General features: G+C 36.4%; 1 protein-coding gene, 1 non-coding gene and 1 pseudogene across 4 annotated transcripts; 1 reads left to right on the forward strand and 2 right to left on the reverse strand.

Annotated features, from left to right (window-relative positions):
* Positions 1-6,871: 6,871 nt before the first annotated feature.
* LOC120148192 lies at positions 6,872-15,626 on the reverse strand (annotated as a pseudogene).
* A 4,090-nt stretch (positions 15,627-19,716) lies between these two features.
* LOC120148235 (probable NOT transcription complex subunit VIP2) lies at positions 19,717-25,445 on the forward strand. 3 transcript variants are annotated; one of them, XM_039161404.1, is made up of 15 exons: positions 19,719-19,864; positions 20,774-20,876; positions 21,417-21,525; positions 21,600-21,778; positions 21,971-22,019; positions 22,134-22,352; positions 22,649-22,858; positions 22,947-23,042; positions 23,298-23,386; positions 23,557-23,742; positions 24,139-24,561; positions 24,662-24,714; positions 24,797-24,838; positions 24,926-25,070; positions 25,177-25,445. In XM_039161404.1, exons 2-15 carry the CDS (start codon positions 20,859-20,861, stop codon positions 25,234-25,236), a joined length of 1,878 nt encoding a protein of 625 aa, XP_039017335.1. In that variant the 5' UTR covers positions 19,719-19,864; positions 20,774-20,858; the 3' UTR covers positions 25,237-25,445. The 3 variants fall into 3 exon arrangements, with proteins under 3 accessions (XP_039017333.1, XP_039017334.1, XP_039017335.1); XM_039161402.1 differs by having other exon boundaries at positions 19,717-19,864; positions 21,971-22,352; XM_039161403.1 differs by having other exon boundaries at positions 19,717-19,864; positions 21,417-21,486; positions 21,971-22,352.
* On the reverse strand, positions 21,445-21,525 carry LOC120148240. Its single transcript, XR_005518353.1, has one exon. It is a non-coding gene; the product is annotated as a small nucleolar RNA snoR35 (small nucleolar RNA).
* Positions 25,446-26,766: the final 1,321 nt, after the last annotated feature.

A 26,766-nucleotide genomic window follows, 5' to 3' on the forward strand; every position in this document is an offset into this window, starting at 1 on the left:
CGCAGTTCACTTCTGAGATTAACCTGCAGAAACCAAACATTTGTTCAAACAACACTTTCTACGCAAATTATTGAATTCTAGTTACTTAACCAAACATTTTCATTTATAAGTATATAAACTTACCAATTGTTTATGGACATTTTATAACGCGGATGCAGGTAGGCAGCGTCTCGTATATATCGATTTAGCCATATAATGCCGAAACCACAAGCCTACTGCAGCTTTATCTCTATCGGTGGGAGGTAGATACTTGATGCTTCCCGTCGTCAAACGCTCCAACGCCAAGCATACGAGAGGACCACAATCTCCTCTGGCTCCGCTCGTTTGTTGTGGCGCGGTCTCGTCTCTAATAACTGTAATATTGAGCTTCTTTGGCTTCTTGTTTCCAGAACGAGTCCAATAATTGATCGCATCCAAGAATTTAGCCAAATGAGAGCTCCATCCCTTAATAACATCTCTTAAATCAGCCAATGATATGTAATTTATCATGCTGTCATACACTATTGTCTTAAGGGATGGGAGCTGAAGCTCGACGAGAATCCAATGTTTACGTTCCAAAACAGGGATAAACACCTGCAATCATAAGTAATAATTCATTCATTTGCGCACTTATTTCATAAAACCTTTAAACTCAATCTAAAATAAATACTAACCTTATCGACCTCCCACCATGCAGGATAAAGTTTAGCTTGTCCATTGCCCAAATCAAATGATTCATCTCGTGCATTCTTCAAGTGAACGGCGTGAAAAGACGTCGGCATTATTGTATATCGTATATTTTTATTTTTCTTAAGTTTTCTTATTATTAGAAGACGTGTCACCCACGCATCGATATGCTGTTTTACAAAAAAAGACATATATTAGTGACTTACATAAATTTAAAAAAAAATTAATCAAATTAAAATATAAGAAAAATATAAGACTTACCCCCCCATCGAAATAGCCATTGTCTTCGACCCCTAATAATACGCCCCACCAAGGCCGTTCAAGCAACAAAAAGATATCATCGGTGAGCTTGCATATGTCAGTGAAACACCCCTTGCTCCGCTCATGTAGATAAAAATCAACTGCGGTCTTAGCCCAAAGGGTGTTATCCAAAATTGTGTCCGGTAGTTGTTCCCTCTCCTCTTCAGATACCGGTATGGTACTGGCCGGTAACTCATACGAGAGCCAACTCTCATCCATCATGTCCGGAACCGGTGGGGGTTTCTCAATACTTCGATATATTACCCCATGTGAATCAGACTCTGGAATGGTGGGAGGGACCTCTTCAACGATGACAGTTGCCTCTTGAACGGTGGGAGGGGACTCTCGAGGAATGATATGGGGGGCCTCTTCAACGATAGGAGTGGACTCTTGAGGGATGACAGGCGAGTCGGGCTTCTTCTTGCGGTGTCTTCGCACTATTGGGGTGTACGGAGACTTAATAGCACGTGCACGCTGTCTGATGCGTGAACTCCGTCGTGCAAGCATAACCCGACGTAAAGCATCCACTCTATCGGGCCGCTAAATAATTAAATACAAAAATCAGTAAATAAACAGACATGATCTTTAAACAGTGAAAACAAAGACAAATATGTTTCAAACTTGCATTGTATTCACCCAAGTCATTATTCTATCATAGTTCACAAAATGCATCAGATAACAAAGAAAAATATGTTTCAAACTAATACCCTGAAGTTAGTATTTGTCTTTGTTTTGTCTATTGGTTGAAGTAATGCAATCCATTCAAGTTTCAATTTGCAGAAGAAGAAGAAATAGTTTACTTTCGCAACACGAAACTTAAAATCGCAACGCGAAACCAAAATCGCAACGCGAAATGAAAATCGCAACGACAGAATCGCAATGCGAAATGAAATCGCAACGAAAGAATCGCAACGCGAAATGAAAATCGCAATGCGATTTTGGTTTCGCGTTGCGATCTTGTCGTTGCGATTTTGGTTTCGCGTTGCGATTCTGTCGTTGCGATTTTCATTTCGCGTTGCGATTTTGGTTTCGCGTTGCGATTTTAAGTTTCGTGTTGCGAAAGTAAACTATTTCTTCTTCTGCAAATTGAAACTTGAATGGATAAATTTACTTTCAACCAAAAGACAAAACAAAGACAAATACTATTCACAGTGTTAAAGAATACACAGTTTAGCAGAATTGGCAGCAACCGAACAAATTTACTTTCAACCAAAAGACAAAACAAAGACAAATACTATTTCACAGTGTTAAAGAATACACAGTTTAGCAGAATTGGCAGCAACCGAACAAATTTACTTTCAACCAAAAGACAAAACAAAGACAAATACTATTTCACAGTGTTAAAGAATACACAGTTTAGCAGAATTGGCAGCAACCGAACAAATTTACTTTCAACCAAAAGACAAAACAAAGACAAATATATTCACAGTGTTAAAGAATACACAGTTTAGCAGAATTGGCAGCAACCGAACAAATTTACTTTCAACCAAAAGACAAAACAAAGACAAATACTATTTCACAGTGTTAAAGAATACACAGTTTAGCAGAATTGGCAGCAACCGAACAAATTTACTAAGCAATCTAAGTGAAATGGCTAATCTAAGTGAAATTACGAGTAAATTTATCATTAAGTTAAATATGGAAAATCTTAAACTTACCTCGTTGCGTAGAGTATGAACCTCATTCTGCAACGATACTATCATCTCACGTAGAGCGGCAACCTCACCACGTAAAGTTGACACCTCCACACGCCATGCACCATCGTTATCGCGTAGAGTACCGATCTCCTCACGCAAGGCATTGACCTCATCACGTAACTCCCTTGACTCATCCCGTTGAGGTGGAGGTGGAGAACAGGGAGATAGGAGTCGTGGCATCTTTGCCGGTCGCCTATCATGAGGTGATGGTGGAGAAGAGGCTCGATGATGTGACGGGATAGGTGATGGCTCTCGTTCTAGAGATGTATAGTCGGGTCGATCGGGTGATGGCTCTAGGTGAGGTGATGGCTCTCGAATTGGAGGAAGTGGATGCTGCTCATCATCCGTGCCATCAAAAAAATTCTGACTAGCTTGCCACCAATCAGTGGCAAGCTCTTCCTCCGTGGGTGTCAGTCTTTGTAATGGAATGTTGGCCTCCTAAATATAAAAACTCAAACAAAGTTAAACGTCTACTATTAATAACTTGTTTATATATTATATGAAAGTATTTGTGTTAACTTACATTATTTATTGTGGCATATGGTATTAAGTCTTCCCAATCCAACAGAGTTTTCCTCTTCCAGGAAATAGCCCTGGGAATATCATTTGACGTTTTTATTGCATATGTACGCATGCTGGGGAAAGCCTCGAATATCCAAATCTACAAACAATAATAACAAAATTAGTAATTGTTAAATAATTAATTATAATTTTAGAAACATTATATAGAAATTCTTACCTTAAAGGCCCAAACAAAGCCTGACAAAGTGTATTTGGACCCATCGCCCCGCAAACTTTTGCGGTCATCAAAGGCAGACGACAACTTAGTCCAGGTAGCTTTCCATATATACGAACCCCACGGAAACAGATTCCATGCATTCAGGTCCTCTACCAATATTATTAGCTCCCGATGAATAGGTTGTCTGGCCTCTCTGCCTAAAAAGCCGGCATACACAAGTAGTAGAAGGCATACTCGGACAACATCGACGTCTTCCATCCGAGTGAAACCAGCTTTCTTATTAAATAATTTCTTCAGGTCGTCGACATGTAGGTTCGGCTTCTCCATTGACTCATCCGGAAAAACCCGGGATAACCATGATGGGCGGGCGATATGACGAGTGTACCGGCCTACATCATCGTGTCCGAATCGTAGACCAGTGATTAAGCAGAACTCCTTCCGCCCAAAGCAAGTATACGCTGGTGGAAAATGAAACCATATCTCTTCCTCACCACGTTGTATACTGTCGGGTAGATTTGATGTCATGGTCTGAAGCCACAAATGGGTCAAATTAGCATCTCCACCCGGATGCTGTACTCTCAGCCATGGCCCGAAGCAGGTTTCCTCAAACAATTGTCTTTGAGCAGGTGAAAGCTTCTTTGCAATTGTAGTGGCCAGGCTGACTTTATTTCTCAAGGTCAATTGAGCCGAAAAAAATTTCTACAAAAACAATAAACATACCAAGTTAGATATACCAAAAACTACACTGTGAAGATATACCAAAAACAATAAACATAAAAAGTAGTAGTTTATTCTTTAAACTAAAATTTGCAACACTGTTTTGTCTTTTGGTTGAAATGAAAATCGCAACGAGAGAATCGCAACGCGAGATGACAATCGCAACGAGAGAATCGCAACGCGAAATGAAAATCGCAACGAGAGAATCGCAACGCGAAATGAAAATCGCAATGCGATTTTGGTTTCGCGTTGCGATTCTCTCGTTGCGATTTCCATTTCGCGTTGCGATTCTCTCGTTGCGACAGTCATTCTCTCGTTGCGATTTTCATTTATCTCGTTGCGACTCTTCTGCAAATTGAAACTTGAATGGATTGCATTACTTCAACCAAAAGACAGAACAAAGACAAAGACAAATACTAACTTGAAAATCGCAACGAGAGAATAGCAACGCGAAATGAAAATCGCAACGACAGAATCGTAACGCGAAATGAAATCTAAGTGAAATGGTTAATCTATTATTGAAATGACCAGTAAACTTATCATCAGTTTCAATATGAAAAACCTACAATAATGCAAACATTTCAAAATACAAATAATTAAAAAAACTAACCCTCGGAGGTTGATTTTCCATTTCTGAATATTGTGAGGATTTCTGACCGTGAATGGTTGTGAGGGATTTCGCCGGAGATGGGGACGGAAATCTTCGGAGATGGGGACGGATTTCTTCGCCGTAGAGAGTGAGAGATGGAGATGGGACTGAGTTGTGATTTTAGGTTTTAGGTTATGAGTTGCGATTACGGGATTTTGTCTTAATATTCTTTTTGTAATTTGAAAATAAAATACGCGTAGCGATTATAATGGCGCTTTAAATATCGCGTTGCGATTTACGGATACGCGTTGCGATTTTATGTATTATCGTTGCGATTTACGGATACGCGTTGCGATATACGGATACGCATTGCGATTTACCCATACGCGTTGCGATTTACGGATACACGTTGCGATTTACGGATACGCGTTGCGATTTATGTGTTCGCGTTGCGATTTTCATATTCGCGTTGCGATTTTGGAAAATCGCAATGCGAATTTGTACTATCGCATCGCGATTTTCAAGAATCGCGTTGCGATTTTGGAAACTGATTTGCGATTCTGGAAACTGATTTGCGATTCTGGGGATCGCGTTGCGATTTTTATTTCGCGTTGCGATTTTGTTGGTCATTTTGGCAAATCCAAAAAAAGTTGGTTAAAATCGTATATTATAACTTTTTTTTGGTCACTGAGGCGATTTTCTCATTTTTTAAATTGTGCATTCTTTTTAATAACTTTCTAATAGTTTTATTCTTTTGATACCCTTTACCCTCTCAATCAGGATATGTTAATGGTAAAATTGCAGAGAGCTTTCTTATAAACGAATGGTTTTACATTAATATCTTGGTTTCAAAGAAATTATCATATGTAAAATTTATCCATTTTCACCATTATAACTATTGGTCAAGCTGAATACATTGAACAACATTAGTGATAAAAAAATGTTATTCTCCTTGAATGACCCGAATTTAAACAACTGCGTATGTGTATTGTCAATAAAAAAATATTTTAAACAAATATTCTCGTACTAATTAAAAAAAACTAATGGTCAAGCTAAGCACAGGCTTACAACAGCCAGTTCAATTCCTTGTTTTTCAAGCCACGTTGTGCCTAATGATTTGTCTTTTAATTCAATAATGGGGTTCACTAAGCTACAAAAAGGGACATGATATAAGCCTTGTAGGGCATGGAGTTTTCTTTGACTAATTGCGGTTCCTAAAAGAGGTTTGAGGGTTAACCTTAACCATGGAATAAACAATCTTGAAAACTATTTCAGTGTAAATGGGGACCAGAAGAGAGTATTGGTATTATTGGTTTAATCTATAATGATGCATGGTGCTAAAACATCACAGGAAATTAGTGTGAAGAGCTGTCGACTAAAGTAGGTAAACTAATAATACTATAATATTTCTATACTTGACTGCCTAAACAACAGATTAGTTATTACAAGATCTCGTGGGATTTGCCGATGGCTTTAAGACTCTTTTTTCCTCAATATTGTGGGACATACAACAGAAAAGAAATATAGCAAATAGTATGATGACAATGACATTATTACAGTTTCTTACGGTGATGATGGGAGAGTAGGTTAACAGTTGTGTACAACACTTATTTCTTAAGAAAAGAAATAAAAAACGACAGTTACTGTTCATGTTATATTTATTATTTTTATATCGTATGATCATATCGTGGTTATCAAATCTAGCTATGGGTTAAGCTGTGTCGAAAAGTGTCATAAAAGAACTTAGAGCTTGATATAATGTCCCCAATCAGAATGCTTATTAACATTTTAAAGCTAGATCCATGAAATTCGATGGACAATTCGGAGCATGTGCATTCAAGCTCCCCCATCATTCATTGCTGCTGGTGCAATCTGTTTTAATGATGTTGTTTGAGTGTTTTTCTTCATTTTTATGATTTATGATTTTCCTTCTTTCAATAAGAGAAAATTCATCTCAGTACTTGAGTTCCTTGCAACGAAAGTATGAAATTTATCAGCAATTTTCAAAATCAAGATTCGAAGAGAACCAATTGCAGAGGGGATGAAAAATGTTTAATAAGAAAATGCTAACTGTTCTTCATGCAAAAGTCATCAAATATCACACACTTAAGTTATTTAGATGCATAACTGAGAAATAAAGAAGTATGAAACAGATAATAAAAGTAGATGAAATTTTGAAAATTGCAACATCTTTGTTAACTTCTTGAAGCTCAGAACAAACCCCAGATCCTTGCTGTACACGAAAGAGCTCACAGCACATCACTCAGAAACATTTTAGAACACAGAGGATTTTGAGCTGTTGTCTGTCTGATGAATGATGACAAACCAAAGAAACCACATTATGGTAAAGGATGACGAGCTGACATACTACCATTACCAATGAAAAAAACAAAGGAATTCGTGTCGGATAAGATAAAACCATGTGAGTAGTGTCCGAAAAGAAGTTTAATCTAATGGATTTTAGGTCTGGCTTGAATCACCTTCCTTCGGACTTCACCAGCTGTGAGAACACTTTACTCATTGAAACACCCGAGAGGTCATCAACAACTGACACCTCGAACTGTGGTGAACCATTGGGATCAAGCTGACTGAAATTGTTGATCTGTGGAGGAAGCTCCCCGATCATGTTTGTACTGTTTTCGTCGGGATAGCCTTGAACAATGGCCTCCTGAAGTTGAAGATCATACTCCAGGTTCCATAGAACATCTCCCATAGAGGCCTGTCAACACCAAAATCAGCTAAACACTTCTCAGCAGTTTTTCCAAACTTCCTGAGAGAATCAGGCCTGATGTTTCCTTTGAGATTAGGATCAATTATTTGCTCCAACTGTCCGTTCTTCTGCCATTTCATTGCCCATTCAGCTAGATTTACCATTTCCCTTGGAAGAGTGGGATCCATCACCGGTCTTGCATAAAGAACTTTTAACAAAACCACACCAAATGAATACACATCGGATTTTTCTCAGTTGTTGCCTTCTGAAATACTCAGGATCCTGTTGAAATGTCAAAGCTTGGAAAATTGATTCAAGTTAGGCACCTAATATTGCAATGTCAAAATTAGGTGCAACAATGTCAAAATTAGGTACAATAATGTTTGAAAATTAAATGGGTAAATTATAAACTTTAGTCACTAAACTTTAGGGTATTTATAAGATTAGTCCTTAAGTTTCAACTATAAATACCCTAGCTCATTTAGCTTCAAAATCATCCCAAAGCATTCTAGCTTTCTTCCAATACTAGAGAGAATTTAAAGAGTTTCTTGAGAGTTGTTTTCTCCTTTTTATCGAGAGAGAATTATCATTGTTTTCTCCTTGGTAGATCGAGAGAGGTTGTAATTCCTATTTTCTCATAGTGAAATTCTTCTACCGTTGCCCGTGGTTTTTACCCTATTTTATTTAGGGGTTTTCCACGTAAATTTTGTGTCTCTTTTTATCTTCATTTTTATTTATCAGTTGCGATTTTGCTCTATCCGATAGTCGTCTTCCGTAACAATTGGTATCAGAGCTAGATTAGAGTGTGTAATATCTGCTTATTGTCTTTGTGGTTGCCACCAAAAGGTGGATCCTCCAACATAAGAAAGTAAGAAGATATTACCCATTCTTTGAAGGTTCCAGAGAACTATTCACGATAGTGAAATAGTGGGAGTTATCCGTAATAGAAGCTATGGCAACGAAATTTGATATTGAAAAATTTAATGGGAGAAATTTCTCATTGTGGAAATTGAAGATGAAGGTCATCCTGAGGAAAGACGGATGTCTAGCAGCTATCAGTGAAAGGCCGGTAGATTTTACAGATGACAACAAATGGATCGAAATGGACGGGAATGCTATGGCAAACTTTCATCTAGCATTAGCAGATGAAGTATTGTCAAGCATCGAGGAAAAGAAGACAACTAAGGAGATATGTGATCATCTCACCAAATTGTATGAGGTCACATCGTTGCACAATAAAATTTTCCTTAAGAGGAAATTATACACTCTCCGTATGCCATAATCTACTTCAGTGATGGAGCACTTAAACACACTGAACACATTATTTTCTCAGCTTACATCCTTAAGATGTACAATAGGAGAACAAGAACGTGCTGAACTTCTACTTCAAAGTCTACCTGATTCGTATGATCAACTCATCATCAACTTGACAAACAGTAATGTCACCAGTCTAGTCTTCGATGACGTTGCAGCTGCTGTTCTCCAAGAAGAAAATCAGCGCAAGAACAAGGAAGAAAGACAAGTAAATCTGCAACAAGCAGAGGCATTGATAACGATGAGAGGGAGATCAACAGAACGTGGCCAAAGCAGCAGTCACAAACATGGTAGATCGAAGTCGAGGAGCAAGAAGAATTTAAAGTGCTACAAATGTGGAAAGAAGGGTCACTTGAAGAAGGATTGTTGGAGTCTAAATAAAAACTCCAATCCATAAGGTAATACCGCAAACACTTCAGATGATGGAGATGCACTATACTGTGAAGCGTCAACCACTGTGGAAGGAAGAAAAAGATTTGCAGATATATGGCTCATTGATTCAGGAGCAACATATCACATGACCTCAAGAAGAGAATGGTTCCATCAGTATGAACCTGTCTCAGGAGGATCTGTGTATAGTTGCAATGATCATGCCTTAGAGATCATTGGCGTGGGAACCATCAAATTGAAGATGTATGATGGAACAATTAAAGTTGTTCGAGATGTGCGGCACGTGAAAGGCCTAAAGAAAAATTTATTATCATATGGATTGTTGGATAATAATGCAAGCAAGATTGAAACACGGAAAGAATCATGAAGGTGTTCCGTGGAGCGCTTATGGTGCTGAAAGGCGAAAAGATAGCAGCAAACTTGTACATGCTGAAGGGAGAGACATTGCTAGAAGCAGAAGCCTCTGTTGGCTCATGTAGTTCAGATTCTGCAATGCTATGGCATAAGAAACTTGGACACATGTCAGAACAAGGAATGAAAGTCCTTGTGGAGCAAAAGCTACTTCCAGGCTTAACAAAGGTATCACTTCCTTTGTGTGAGCATTGCATAACAAGTAAGCAACACCGGTTTAAATTCAACACATCAAATTCTAGAGGCAAAAGTGTTCTAGAATTGGTTCACTCTGACGTATGACAAGCACCAGTAACGTCCCTAGGTGGAGCAAAATACTTTGTCTCATTTATTGATGACTACTCCAAGAGATGTTGGGTGCACCCTATTAAGAAGAAGTCAGACGTGTTTTCAACTTTCAAAAACTTGAAATCGCGGGTGGAACTTGATTCTGGAAATAAGATCAAATGTTTCAGAACAGATAATGGAGGAGAATACACAAGCGAAGAATTTGATGACTTTTGCAGGAAAGAAGGCATCAAAAGACAGTTCACAGTGGCGAACACTCCTCAACAAAATGGAGTGGCAGAGCGGATGAACAGAACCTTGTTAGAAAGAACAAGAGCAATGTTGAGGGACGCAGGCCTAGAAAAATCATTCTTGGCAGAAGCAGTCAATACCGCCTGTTATTTGGTGAATCGAGCTCCATCAACTGCAATAGAGTTGAAGACACCAATGGAGATGTGGACTGGTAAACCAGTTGATTATTCAAACCTCCATGTATTTGGAAGTATTGTGTACGTGATGTACAACGCCCAAGAAATTTCAAAGCTGGATCCAAAATCCAGAAAATGCAAATTCTTGGGGTATGCTGATGGAGTAAAGGGGTATCGCTTGTGGGATCCCACTGCCCGCAAAGTGATCATTAGCAGGGATGTTATCTTTGTAGAAGATAAGCTACAAAGAAAAGAAGACAATGACAGCGCTGAAAAGTCAGAGACTACACAGATACATGTAGAAAAGGAGTTTGAACAAGGAGATTCTTCTGAAGCAGAACCAGCACATGATGAACAAGAACCAGAGAGTTTTGAAGCTCCAACAACTCGTCAATCAGATCATGTGAGAAGACGTCCCAATTGGTACTCAGATTATGTTATAGAAGGAAATGTTGCATACTGTCTTTTAACAGAAGACGGTGAGCCATCAACATATCAGGAGGCAATAAACAGCTCAGATGCTTCAATGTGGATGATGGCGATGCAAGAAGAAATCGAAGCCCTTCATAAAAATAATACATGGGACCTTGTGCCACTACCACAAGGAAGAAAGCCAATTGGTAACAAATGGGTTTTCAAAATCAAGCGAAATGGTGACGATCAAGTGGAGAGGTATCATGCAAGACTAGTGGTCAAAGGATATACTCAAAAAGAAGGTATTGATTTCAATGAAATATTTTCTCCTGTGGTTCGAATGACAACAGTTCGTGTAGTTTTGGCAATGTGTGCTACATTGAACTTACATCTAGAGCAGCTAGATGTTAAAACAACTTTTCTTCATGGAAATCTTGAAGAAGAAATTTATATGCTCCAGCCTGAAGGTTTTGAAGAAAAAGAAAAGAAGAACTTGGTTTGCAGGTTGAACAAATCTCTGTACGGTCTAAAGCAGGCGCCGAGGTGTTGGTATAAGAGATTTGATTCTTTCATTATGTGCCTTGGATACAATAGACTTAATACAGACCCTTGTGCTTATTTCAAGAGGTCTGGTGATAACGATTTTGTTATTTTGCTGTTGTATGTGGATGCCATGTTGGTTGCAGGACCCAACAAAGATCATATTGAAGAATTGAAGGCACAACTGGCTAGGGAATTTGAAATGAAGGACTTGGGATCAGTAAACAAGATTCTAGGGATACAAATTCACCGAGACAGAAGTAATAGGAAGATTTGGCTTTCACAAAAGAATTACTTGAAGAAGATCTTGTCACGATTCAACATGCAAGATTATAAGCCAATTTCTACCCCTCTTCCTATTAACTTCAAATTATCCTCCAGTATGAGTCCTAGCAGTGAAGAAGAGAGATGGAGATGTCTCGAGTACCGTAAGCATCAGCAGTGGGAAGTTTGATGTTCGCTATGATATGCACAAGACCAGACATTGCACAAGCAGTGGGAGTGGTTAGTCGGTACATGGCGAATCTAGGCAAAGAGCATTGGAATACAGTAAAGAGGATCCTAAGATACATCAAAGGGACCTCAAATGTTGTATTATGTTACGGATGATCAAACTTACTAATTAATGGGTATGTAGATTCTAACTATGCATGGGATTTGGATAAAAGCAAATCTACTACAAGATATGTGTTCAAAGTTGCTGGTGGAGCTGTAAGCTGGGTTTCAAAATTGCAGTCAGTTGTGGCTACGTCCACAACAGAGGCAGAATATGTAGAAGCTACACAAGCCAGTAAAGAAGCAATTTGGTTGAAGATGCTATTGGAGGAGCTTGGGCACTATCAAGAGTATGTCTCTCTGTTTTGTGACAGTCAAAGCGCCTTGCATCTAGCAAGGAATCCATCATTTCATTTAAGGACTAAGCACATACGAGTTCAGTACCATTTCATTCGTGAAAAGGTGGAAGAAGGAACGGTAGATATACAGAAGATCCATACCAAAGACAACATAGCAGATTTCATGACGAAGGCGATCAATGCTGATAAATTTACCTGGTATCGATCCTCTTGTGGCCTGTCAGAGACGTAAGCAACATGATGGTACAAGGTAGAAAGAATGGTGTGAAGATATGATTGTTCCAATCAAATCTTCAAGTGGGAGATTGTTGAAATGTCAAAGCTTGGGAAATTGGTTCAAGTTAGGCACCTAATATTGCAATGTCAAAATTAGGTGCAACAATGTCAAAATTAGGTGCAATAATGTTTGAAAATTAAATGGGTAAATTATAAACTTTAGTCACTAAACTTTAGGGTATTTATAAGATTAGTCCTTAAGTTTCAACTATAAATACCCTAGCTCATTTAGCTTCAAAGCCATCCCAAAGCATTCTAGCTTTCTTCCAATACTAGAGAGAATTTAGAGAGTTTCTTGAGAGTTGTTTTCTCCTTTTTATCGAGAGAGAATTATCATTGTTTTCTCCTTGGTAGATCGAGAGAGGTTGTAATTCCTATTTTCTCATAGTGAAATTCTTCTACCGTTGCCCGTGGTTTTTACCCTATTTTATTTAGGGGTTTTCCACGTAAATTTTGTGTTTCTTTTTATCTTCATTTTTATTTATCAGTTTCGATTTTACTCTATCCGATAGCCGTCTTCCGCAACAGATCCAAGTATCCAAAACTTCCTTTAACTGCCGTACTGGCGTGAGTGTGATCAAGTTCAGGACATGTCTTTAACAATCCAAAATCAGTAACTTTAGCCATGAGATTCTCATCAAGTAAGATATTTGCCGACTTCACATCACGATGAATAACCGCTTTTGCATAGCCCGTGTAAAGGTAATGGAGTCCTCTAGCTGCTCCAATGCATATTTCAACCCTTTGTTTCCAACTTAAACTCGATTTTAGTCTGGAACTCAGCAAGTCCTTGTTGGGACTGTGGATTTCCCCTTTTAACGGCAACTTTCGCACCATCATTGAGCTCTCCCTTGTACACCTTACCGAATCCTCCGATCCCAATAACCCAACACTCATCGAAGTTGTTTGTGGCTTCTTGAACAGCAAGAAAAGGAACATGGTAGCTCATATTGGAATTGATTCTTACGGTCGTCCCCTTGGAGTATTTGCTCCCCATGGTGTGGGAAGTTCCTCCATTAATAGAGAAAGGAACCCACGTCTTGATAACCTCTGGTGCACCATTCGTCTTGGTTTTCTACACAACATGAAGAAAACTCCAGCCAACAACACTCCAGCAGCCACCCCAACGCTAACACCTACAATAGCACCGACGTTCTTCTTTGAACTTGAACTAGAACTGTTGATGGTTCCCAAGCCAGAAAGGCTGCCATTAGAGTTGTTCATTTTCATGATTTCCAGCCCATTAAGTAGGGCATCCGGATATGCACTGTGTAAATTCGAAGGGTCGATCCTGGTTTTCAGAACCGGACCGGTTAGCGAACCGGCCATGCTACAGCTTAACTGATTCAACCGGTCGAATTAGTTCGACCGGTCGGAAGAACCGGACGACGTTATAATTATTTAAAAAATTAAATAAAAATACCAAAAAAATTTAATAAAAAATATTTTTTTATATCACAAGTCATATTCAAAGCAAGTCATAACATATATAAGTTAAAAACCATAAAATCAAGTAAAACAAAATGATTCAAATTAACTACAACATAATATTGAAGGTAAAACATATTAAATAATAAATATAATTATATAACTATAATAAAAAATAAATTTGGGGCTAAAAATCATAACAAAATGATATTGTTTGGTTTAATTTTTTTTAAAAAAACAATCCCACATGGCTAAGAAACATAGAAGAACATCCCAGAAGTCTAAAGAGGAAAAATATGAGAACAAAACAATCTCACATGGTTAAGAAACATAGAAGAGCATCCCAACTAACTTCTATAAATAATAGAGATAATTTGGCATTCAAAATCATGGAGCCTTTTGGTGAGTATAGAGTGAACTATTCTTTCACTTCAATCAAGCTCGAATTTTAGGCTTTAATCGAGCTTCTAATTTTTTTTGAGTTCGAGTCTTTTCGAGTTCAAGTTTTAATATTATATTTCGAGTTCGAGTAGAACTTGATAATTTTTAGCTCGTGAGTTTGAATCGAGTTGAGCTTACTTTTAAAGTTTTCAAGTTCGAGTCGAGCTTAGTAATACTCGAGTTCAACTCGGCTCATTTAACAAACGACGTCGTTTGGTTTAATTTTTTTTATAAAAAAATTGGTGGTTCAACCAGTTCACGGTTCGGTCCGGTTCGAACGGTTCAACGGTTTCGTCCAGTTCAATAGTAGCGATTTAACCGGATTACAATGAACTGTACCAGACAACGGTTCTCGGTTGAACCGGCCGGTCCGATCCAATTTTCAAAACAGCGATGCTTAGTTGAAGCTTATTGCTAGTAGCTGACTCTGTGACATAGTCCATATAATATGCAGCAGCCAAGACGTTAACCAAATATGTACTCAGATCAGGGTCCCCAACAACCATCGAGGAGTCGATAAAAACATTGAAATACATCTGGTTAAGAGCTTTGCTGACAATATCACAAAAGTGAAACCTAACAAGGTACTGAAATCCGGGATCAACGTCGAATTCCCATGTCACATTGAAATTGCTGGTGGAATCATTCACCGAGTTCATCCTGGTGCAGGTACCATAGACCGAACCATCAACATACTTAACAGCTCTGATATTTGATACACTTAAGGCAAGATTCTTTCCTACAAGGAAACGCTGGTCAGGCACCCATGTTCGCCAAAGAGTATCATTCTTGAAGGAGACAGTAGATCCCCCATATTCACCCGAGCTACCGTCTCTAGTGCCTGCAACGTTAGCCCTTGGAATCCCACCGAAGATTGAACGGAGCGGTGTCCAGCATGAGCTGATCAGCGACCGAAACAATTTCCAAGGCATTTACAAAAGCAAATGAATTCTGTGAAGGGCTGAATGTGATGGCAAGGCTATTGGAGAGGTTACATTAACAGAAAATTCTTTGACCATAAGAGATTGAACACTGAAACTACTGAGAAGAACATGGTTGTCCGTCGAAACATCGAAATTCGCCATACTCGTATTGTAACTAGCATGAACAAATGGATAGAAATAGAGGCGAATCCAGTGTCTTCCACGCCGGCTGATTGAAAATGTGTACTTGGAAACACCAGTAAAGATTCTCGCCGTTTGATAGAGCGACGAATCATCGTCAGAGGTGACAGATTTTGAAGTGTTTCCAAGAACAGTCTCAGGGGAAGAAAGGAGCTTTGAGGCTAACTTATCAGGCATGAAAACTCGATCTCCCACATTAGTATTAGTAGGTGATTCACAATCAATAAGGTAATTGTCTGCAGGTGTAAACCCCCTAGCAAACAATGCTAAACACGAGATTGAATAAACCCAGAACAGAACTTCAAATACTTTACAACCCATTTTAAAAATCCAGAAATTAAATTCAGGGTTCTTAGAGAAACAACTAGAGATTAATAGCAAAGCATAACACAAATTAGGAACCAATTAAAGGAACTGGATCAAAAAAAAAAACATCAAGAAAACTGAATCGAGAAAGAAAAAAATGGAGCCTTTGAACTCCAAGAGAGAAATGCAGCCGAGAGGAGGCTCCCGAATGAAAAAGAAAATATTTTAAGCAACTATGTTGGAAGCTGACAGAGTTCCAATTGGAGATAAAAGTTCCAATGTCGGATAAAAGTTATTTTTTTCTGTTAAATGGAAATAAATATAATGAATATAAAGAGGAGTTCTTTTTGGTCAACAGATAAGGGCTACCTTAAAGCTTGAAAATTTACGGAGAGTGGTTGCATTTTGTTCTTGGCCCTAATCGGATTATCTCAGGAAAGACTGGTTAATATAAGGTTAATATACGGTATTACCGGATACATTATAATATATTTAATAAATTCGGTTTAGCGCTACCAGAAGAAATGACCATCCAGCTCAGTTGGTAGAGCACAAGATTTTTAACTTTGAGGTCGTGGGATCGAGTCTCATGGAGGAAATTTTATAATTTGGAGGTCTCCTACGGAAACTGCTCTCAACCTAGTGTTGGGAGCAACCTACTATCTTACCTCCCCCTTACCTCATTACATATGGGAACAAGGGACAACCATGGTTTAGCGCTACCGGAAATGTTGAGTAATAATAATGTAGTAGGTCTAAATCATGAAGAAATATTAAAAAATTTGGCAACCGACAAACTTAGCTTGTCGGTTTGTGTCGACACAAATGAAAAATGTATCGCTCCATAGCAATATTACAGGTAAAAATATGACAAAATCGGTCTCAAAATGACAAAACCGGTAAAACGTTACCAGATATGTTGAAAGTGTCGATAATTTAATATAAGTATTGACACTTTCTGAATTTAAAAGAGAAGAAGTTATAGCGCCTAAAAGTGTCGACACTTTATGAAAATGTATCGATCTATAACAATATAACAGCTAAAAATATGACAAACCCGATCTCAAAATGACAAAACAGGTAAATAACTATCGGATATATTGAAAGTGCCGATACTTTAATATAAGTATCGACACTTTTGGAATTTAAAAGAGAAGAAGTTATAGCGCCTAAAAAGTGTCGATACTTTAAAAAAATGTATCGATCTATAACAATATAATAGGTAAAAATATGATAAAACCGGTCTCAAAATGACAAAACCGGTAAAATGCTACCGGATATATTGAAAGCGTCGATAATTTAATATAAGTATCGACACTTTCTGAATTTAAAAGAGAATAAGTTATAGCGCCTAAAAAGTGTCGACACTTTGTGAACATGTATCGATCCATAACAATATAACAACTAAAAATATGACAAAACCGGTCTCAAAATGACAAAACAGGTAAATAACTACCGGATATGTTGAAAGTGTCAATACTTTAATATAAGTATCAACACTTTAAGAATTTAAAAAAGAAGAAGTTATAGCGCCTATAAAGTGTCGATACTTTAAAAAATATATCGGTCCATAACAATATAACAAGTAAAAATATGACAAAATCGGTCTCAAAATGACAAAACCGGTAAAACGTTACTGGATATGTTGAAAGTGTCGATAATTTAATATAAGTATCGACACTTTCTGAATTTAAAAGAGAAGAAGTTATAGCGCCTAAAAAGTGTCGACACTTTATGAAAATGTATCGATCGATAACAATATAACAGCTAACAATATAAGAAAATAGGTCAACATAAAGTATCGACACTTTTTAAATTTGTGTCGATACACTTGTCCAGACGAGGTGTACGCAAAAAATGTCGATACATTTATAAAAAGTATCGATCCCAATACAATGAAACCAATAATTATTAACAGGTTACAATGTAACCAGTAAAAATATATCGGTTAATTAGTAAATATGTCTACATTATGTATCGACACTCTTTAAATATGTGTCGATACTTTTTTCCCAAAATGAAAGCACAAACAGGTGCACGCATAAAGTGTCGATACATTTAAAATTGTATCGATCCTAAAAACATCGAAACCGATAATTATAATGTAATAGGTCAATTTACAATGTATCTGGTTGAAATTTACCGGTTTTATAAGAAAATATGTCAATATAAGCGCTACCTAATATGTTATTGTACTTGATAATATTCTGGTTAAATGCCTATTTTATTATATAAGCGCTATCTATTACATTATATAAACGCTACCTAATATGTTATTATGCTTGATAATATTTCCGGTTAAATGATATAATATAATCGGTCTAAATTTTAACCGGTCACACTATTTTTTAACCGTTTTTTAGGCGTCGTACAACAGAAGTACCCGGCTCTAACGGTGGTGGGTAAAATAAAGTTTTAAACTTTCTGGTTAGTTGGGTTTCTGAAAGGGTGACTAGGAAAGGAAATGCCTTCCACTTTGGTTGATCGTTGATATCAATAAATTTTAGGGTGTGTTTGGTTCACGAAATATAAGATTACAGTGAGAATAGGATTACCGGTTGGAATAAGATTACTGAGAATGTTGTATTTTGTGTTTGGTTCGTTTAGCAGGAATGTAAGATTACAGTGTTTGGTTAAAGGAATAAAAGATGATTGAAATATATATTTTACCAAATTGTCATTATTATATATTTGTTTTTGAACAAGTTGAATTCTACTATAATATTACTATAATTAATTTATATATTTTCTTTAAAAAAATTAAATTCATAAAATTTATATAATTTTTTTTTACAAAATTGAAAAGATAAATATGTTTAATGAAAGGGTAAAATTTTATTTTAACCCCTGAACTTCATATAAAATTCTAATTATGGATTTTTTTTGTAAATCTAAAATAGTTTAAGGATATATTTGTAATTTAACATTCATAGAATTTTTATTATTCAACGACAGAATAAAGATATTTTTGGAAAAAATATTAAGAACATTTTAGTCCAAAACGTCGATAATCCAACAATACCTAAGGGAAGTGGATAATCACATTTCCGGTAATATACCCACAAAATACCATTATTGGGAATAAAAGATTACCGATGAATAGGATTACTGGCCAACCAAACGAGGGAATGACATTTCATTCCCCCGGTAATCCCAAATGACTCCAACCAAACGCCCCCTTAGTGTAATATCATATAGATTGACGTGACACCTTAAATTTAATTCGAAATAACGAATAAACAAAAAAGTATCATATTATATTGTTTATATCAATTATATATTTAACTTTTTTCAATTTTCAACAATTTTCCATCTCTTTATCATTTCAAATCGACCAACAAACAGTTAGTTTAGTGGTATAAGACACTAAATTCCCTAAGTAAGTTCATGGGTTCAAATCCTAGCGATTGCGAATGAAGTAAACTAGATTGTGATGATATCCCTTGCCTATGCAAATGAAGTAATCTGGATTGAAATGGTCACCCTTGCCTCTGCAGTTCCCGATATGAAATTAGTCGATCAATATATTAAATATCGATAATTATACTAAAAAATTAATAAAGAGAAAATTTTCTTCCCTATAAAAGGAAGTATCTCCTCTTAATTTTTCATATAAAATATATATATTGTATCAAATAATTTACTATTTTATAAATGAATTTCTAATTCCATAAAAATTTAAGGTGGGCACATACCAGCCATGACATAAGTGTACATCTGTCACTGCATATCAATACATATATAATTTTTGAAACTTGATATAAAATTAAAGCTAAGTTTAAGATATTCATTTTTCTGATGAATCAAAGATTTTTTTGGCAACAAATGATATAAGGGATGCAAAAGAAAGATATAGATCGAAATTATCAGCAAATGGCATATGTATTTTGGCGAATGTGGCTTAAAACAGGTAAAATAAAATAAGAAAGACAAAAAATATAAGTGACTACCTTGGTAGTTTACCCTTAAAATTAATATGATGGGCTTTTGAGGCTCAAATTATTTGAATTGGGCAAATTGGCCATGGTAAAACATTATTTTATTCGTCTTAAACATATCATCAAAACGACAGCGTATTTTATCTCTCCCTGCTCACCCCTCTCTTTTTTGCTTCCTTTTCACTCATTCGATTCAGGGCAAACTCGGATAAACTGGACCCAAGCAAAAACGCAACAACTCTCGCTTTTTGACTCAGCTGTCCGAAATTTTGAGGAAAATTAAAGATCTCTCTCGCTCGTTGGTCTACCTTTCAGGTTCATTTCACTATTTACTGGGATTCGATCTCGACTTGTCGGATTTCGTTCTCCGATTGTACTAATTTTTTCCCCGAAATTCGATCTTATGTTTTTTCTTGCATGTATTGTTTAATGATTTTATTAGGATAGTGGACTCTATGTTCTATGTTTCTGTTTGGGTACTGAGAAACCGTGGAAAATGTGGGGAGACGGTCGATTAGCTCAACTGAACTGACCTGAATAGTAGTGTCTTTTTCCCATTCATTTCTTTTATAATTATTGAAAACTTAGTTCATGGAAACGAAATTTATAGCCCCACAGAGAATCTTAGGTATATAGTTTCCTTTCCCTTTCTCCTCATGTCCTCTTTAATGAAATACGGAAGATTAGTTTGTTTAAGATGATACTGAATCAGTTACACTGATTTTTTTCTGTTTTTTTTTCCTCTCATCTTTTAGCCTAAAATCTTTTGCATTATTATGGCTAGTGTGAATTTGGTTTTGTTTTATTGATGTTATTTGGATGGTTTGTCAAGGGATTGTAATCTTTTCTTTGCAAAATTTCCTTAAGTTGAATACTGTGAAATGGTTTCAAGGCCAATTCCATAGGGTTTTCCCCCGCATTTAATTTGAGAAATTACGGTGTGCAATCATTGATTGGAAGTGGAAAGTGGGACGTGGAAAAAGATAGTGGCATGTAGCGAAATGCGATGTTGATAAGCTTAGGTGGACTGTTGGACATCATTTCTTGGTGCCATTTATTGGAAGCGACTGGAAATAAGTTTAGTTTATTGTTGTTCAACATGTAAAGTATTTTGGGTCTGTTTTACTAGTAAATTTGGGTTTGGTTCAGCATCTTCTGAATGTACACATGTAACCTCCTTGTCTTTATGGGGTTAGCTTCTCACAATTATTTTGTCTTTTTCAGGCTATACATACTGTAGAACCTTCTCAAATCTGGTTTGCTTCTCAACGAGGAATGGTTCTTTGCATGACCTGTTGAAACTTATAAAATGTCGGGGTTACTAAATGTATTATTACTTAAACTGAAAACAATTTATTTGGAGTTGCAATATTTTTTGAACATCAATCTTGTTTTCGGACTTCCCTTTTTTAGTTTATCTAAATGAAGTATGTATCTTCTATAGGTCCATTTAGTTGTTTTAGCAGTTGATAACCTGATCTATATTTTCGTGGTTTGCAGACGCAACATATTGGATTCTGTTGCCTCTATTTTTGTGCATATGTGTATCTGCTTGCCCATATCAATATGTGGCATACTGGTTTTAGGAACCTAGAGTACACATGTATTAATTATAGGTCAATGATGCTCCACTAAATGTCAATTGGTTCAAAATATTTGTAATTACAGGTCATTAATGATGGAATGTTTGGAAATATTCTTCCTTTTATCGTCTACGTTCTTTCTAATTGAAACTTAAAATCAAATTTGGATGCATTACATGATTCATGGCTGTTGTCCGTATTCTTTTCCTGTTTGATTAATGTTTTTATTTTTGTATTACATGTCTTTCTATTAACTGGAAATTATAATGTGTATCTGGTTGCAGTCTTCTGTCAACGGATCAGCATCAAATCTTCCAGACAGTAGTGGACGCTCTTTTGCAACATCTTTCTCTGGTCAGTCTGGTGCAGCCTCTCCTGTTTTCCATCACGCTGGTGGGTAGATTTTACTAGATTTCCGCACAACTACGTTGTTCGAAACTCATGCAATTGTATTGCTTGTTTTTCAGGCAATATTCAGGGCTTGCATAATATTCTTGGTAGCTTTAATGTTCCCAACATGCCTGGTACACTCGCATCAAGAAACTCAGCATTAAGTAATGTTCCAACTGTTGGGGTCCAACAACCTACTGGGAGCCTATCTGGTGGAAGATTTGCATCAAATAATCTTCCTGTTGCTCTTTCTCAGGTGCTTATAATATTCCCATCATACTGTGATTTGAATTTCTATGATTGCTGCAGAGGGAGTTATTTATGTGTCCTTCACCCTTCATGCATGTCTTTGGGACAAAAACAAATAAAAATGATAATTAATAGGGAGAAATAAAATCTTACATTCTTGTGACAAGTACTGCATTTTCTTATGGATGCCATTTTACAGTTATCTCATGGCAGCTCCCATGGACATTCAGGAGTAACAAATAGAGGAGGTATTAGTGTTGTAGGAAATCTTGGATTTAGTAGTAACACAAATGGAGTTGGCGGTTCTATACCTGGGCTTCTCCCTTCCTCTGCTGCAATTGGTAACCGCAATGCTGCCCCAGGATTGGGAGTATCCCCAATTTTGGGAAATGCAGGTACTAGGATTACGAGTTCTTTAGGAAACATGGTTGGTGGGGGCAACATTGGGAGGAGTATAAGCTCTGCTGGTGGATTATCTGTACCTGGTCTTGCATCTCGTCTGAATTTAAGTGCCAATAGTGGATCTGGAAGTTTAAGTGTGCAGGGACAGAATCGATTGATGAGTGGTGTGCTTCCTCAGGGTATGTTACCTTGAACGATCACCCCTAGATTTTGCTGTTTGCTAGCTGTTTGTCGCCCTTGGGTACAAATGAATATGATGACCAGAGGTTTTGGTTAATTTACAACCTCTCGTGCTCTTTTTAGTTTTTACTGGTCATTTCCAATTATTAGATTTAGTTTGATTCCTGTTCTTTGTTGATCCTGAATACATGTTTTATATTTACGGAATGTTAACTTTTATACGATAGAATATGCATTTTGTAGATTTACTAATTTAGTTGTAGTTGTTCACATGAGTGACATTTTCTATATTCAGGATCTCAGATGATTTCAATGTTAGGCAATTCTTATCCTACTGCTGGGGGTCCTCTTTCCCAGAGCCATGTCCAAGCTGTGAACAACCTTAGCTCCATGGGAATGTTGAATGATGTGAACACAAATGACAATTCTCCCTTTGACATAAATAATGATTTCCCTCAGCTGACAAGTCGCCCTAATTCTGCTGGAGGGCCTCAAGGACAATTGGGTAACAGAAGGAAGAGACTTTCTGATTCTTCGTTTGTCTTTTTTTTCTTCTTCTGCTAAAGTTCTAATATTTCAAGTTAAACTTGCAGGTTCATTGCGAAAACAAGGTCTTAGTCCCATTGTTCAACAAAACCAAGAGTTTAGCATTCAAAATGAAGATTTCCCTGCTTTACCAGGATTTAAAGGTGCACAAATATTCTTTGATTTGGTTTTGATTTAATGCATATTACTTTCTGGTTAACAAAAATAAATGCATTTCTTTCACTTTTTAAATCCAGCTTTAAGTTATATCCTTACATAACTTGATCTTCCTAGTTTCTTGTGTATTTTGTCTCTGAAATTTATGCACGGTTCTTTGCATTTAATATATTCATTCTTATGATGCTGTTTTTTTTAAACCATGAATTATGATCTTGACCATATTATTAGATATTGTACAGGTGGTAATGGTGATTATGCAATGGATATGCATCAGAAAGAACAACTTCATGACAATACCATGTCGATGATGCAATCTCAACACTTTTCTGTGAGTTACATTTACAAAATTGAGGATTTATGGTTTATTTTGTTCTTCATATGCTCTATGTACTGCAAGTTATTTATTTCCTTATCTTTCTCTAGAAAAAGTATGGTTTGTCATCTTCATGATGTATGCATTTTGAGACTTTATCTAATACTTGTGTGCAATTTGCTTAGATGGGGAGATCTGCAGGATTTAACTTGGGTGGATCCTATTCATCCCATCGCCCACAGCAGCAACAGCAACATGCTCCATCGGCCAGTAGTAGTGTCACCTCCTTTTCATCTGTAAACAACCAAGATCTTCTCCATTTGCATGGCTCAGATATTTTCCCATCTTCACATTCGAGCTACCACTCACAGGTATGGTAATCTGGTGCTCTAAATGGTTGCATGCAAATGTAACCAAGTGGTTATCATGAGGTAGAAGAATATATTTAGATATCTATGGATTGTATCTCTCTCTAATGGTACTTGGGAGAAGAGATCCATTACTAATTTGAAAATCCATATTTTAGTGTGTTTTAGCATCTGTATTGAATTGAGATTCACTGTTGGTCAAACTGGAAGAATGTAAAATTTGCCCCTTCCTTTTTTTCTTATAACAGCATGTGAAAAGAAGTATAGATTGAAAGTTGAAGAAATTGGTTTGACTTCCTTAGGATGGACATATTTCATTCATTTGATTTGTGCATAAATGTTTTATTATTCGATAGATGGTAGAATGACTTTTAACATTTTCTTTCATCTTTCTTTCAGACCAGTGGGCCACCCGGGATTGGGCTACGAACTCTAAATTCATCAAATACGGTTTCTGGTATGGGTTATGACCAACTCATCCATCAATATCAGCAACACCAAAACCAGTCGCAGTTTCGTCTTCCACAGATGTCAGTTTTGAATCAGTCATTTAGGGAACCCGGCCTGAAATCAATGCAGGCTACGCAGTCTAATCCCGACCCATTTGGGTTACTTGGTTTGCTAAGTGTAATAAAGATGACTGATCCTGATCTGACTTCTCTTGCTCTTGGAATTGATCTGACAACACTTGGGTTAAATTTGAATTCATCGGAAAATCTTCACAAGACTTTTGGTTCTCCATGGTCTGATGAACCAGCTAAGGGTGACCCAGAGTTCACTGTGCCACAATGTTATTATGCTAAGCAGCCACCCGCTTTACATGTAAGCTTTTTTTTTTGTATTTTGGTTACTCCTTAATGCAATTGTCTCAATTAGTGTATTGCCTCTATTTCCGAACTCTGATTTCCTTCTATGCATGCAGCAAGGTTATTTTTCAAAGTTCACAGTGGACACATTGTTCTATATATTTTACAGGTGTTTATTTTAACATTAGTTGCGTCTCTATTGTTTAATTTAAGATTGTATTTTAGTTATCTGAACTCTGTTTCTTGTACAGCATGCCAAAAGAGGAAGCTCAGTTATATGCTGCACATGAACTGTAAGCTCTCAACTGAACGAATTGTGGGGGAATCTTTATGCATTTTCTTTTCTGCAGCCCTCATTTTAACACACCTCTTATTGGCAGTTATAATAGAGGCTGGTTTTACCACAAGGAGCACCGAATGTGGTTCATAAGGGTTCCCAATGTTGAGCCACTAGTGAAGACAACCACATATGAGAGGGGTTCTTACCACTGTTTCGATCCGAAATCATTTGAAACAATCCGCAAGGTCGGAACTACAATATTCATAATTCATTACAATGCTGCTTTTTTGTTTTTTTTACTGTTATTCATGAGTCTAGTTGCTGAATGCTGACTATAAATTTTAACTGCAGGATAATTTTGTTGTCCATTATGAGTATGTGGAAAAGAGACCAGCTTTACCCCAACATTAACAAGGTTGCTTTTTTTCCTTCTCATAAAGCTGAAGTATGTATTTTGTAACTCATCCATTAGGACATCAGTTTTCAGCATTTAGCGAATTTGTTTATGTGATTCGATTGTGATGACCGGTTGTTTGACCCTTCTTATGTTAAAGGTATATGTAATGAATAAAATTCAAAATAAAAGTAATTGAAGAGAATTTAGATAAAGTAGTTGCAGGTGATACTGATTTTACGATGATGCCTCTACAAATTTGTTGCATGGTAATAGTATCATTAATGCCATTCTAGTAAAGACTAGTCATTCTATAAGAATGTGGATGGAGTTATTAAGTCTTAAATTATATATATATAAATAAATAATATTTCAAATACAGTATGACCGAAACATAAACGCAAATTATTTAGTTACTCTTGGATTCTATAAGAATGTGGGATTTAAGAACTATTTGTAGGCACAGCCTGTTTAAAGCTTTTTACCTTTGTAAGTATCATTTATTTATTGTTAGTTTATGTATCATGTGTAAATTGTGTGGATTTAATTCATATTCTATAATTTGATCGGTTTAAGTTTCAGAATATAATGTTAATTATTTGAGTCGAAACATAAATTTGAAAATTTGAATAGTACGAGGATAAAAAACTAATAAAATTGAATATAAGAACTAGTTTTACAATTTACACAATGCAAAAATAACATTTAGCTTATTTTGAATGATGTAGTTTCAATTTTAATAGGGTAATTCACACAAATGGTCACTAATGTTTGTAAGTTTTTGTTTTCATCACTGATGTTTTAAAAGTCACAAATCGGTCAATAATGTTATCAGTTGTTACAAATTGGTCACTCCGCATTAACATCCATCAACAGGTGTAATAGAAATCACATGTGAACTTTTATATGCTTACATGTATCGTCGACCGTCACGGTGGAGAATCATTGAAATCCCTTTGACCAACTCTTTAACTAATATTATAATAAAATCTCAGAAATAATAATTATTTAATTAATATATAATTAATAAATCAATTAAAAAGATAAAATGAAGGGTTTAATAAAACGTTCAGTCTCAACCTTATTTTTTAAGAAAAATCTAAACTTTAAACCTTTTCTTCTTCTATTCCTTTTAGAACGAATCAGTTTGAGAGAAAAAAAATTTAAGGTTCGAGGGGAAAAAAGGGAATTGTGAGGGGAAAAAAAGAGAACTCAAGAAATTTTATGGTCCAAGTGGTTAAGAGAAACGAATAATACTTGAGTTTTAAGAGAAAAACTTACGGTTTAAAGATGGTACTTACATTGAGGCTACAACAAAAGGGAGACAATGGTATGTTTTACGGTAAGTTTCTTTTGAGTTTGAGAGAAAAAGTCAAACCTACGTTTTGACAGAGAATTGATTGAGTTTTCTTTGGTTCATGTTTTCAATTCTTTTTCTCGATTTTTTCATATTTATGTGTTGATTCAACATATGACGGTGGGGTTTTCTTATGAGTTTTCAGTTTTCTTTCATTTTATTCTATGGGTTTTTATTTTTTAAACATCTG

The sequence above is a fragment of the Hibiscus syriacus genome, unplaced genomic scaffold (assembly GCF_006381635.1).
Source record: "Hibiscus syriacus cultivar Baekdansim isolate YM2019G1 unplaced genomic scaffold, ASM638163v2 tig00110954_pilon, whole genome shotgun sequence".
Classification (NCBI taxonomy): Eukaryota; Viridiplantae; Streptophyta; class Magnoliopsida; order Malvales; family Malvaceae; genus Hibiscus; species Hibiscus syriacus.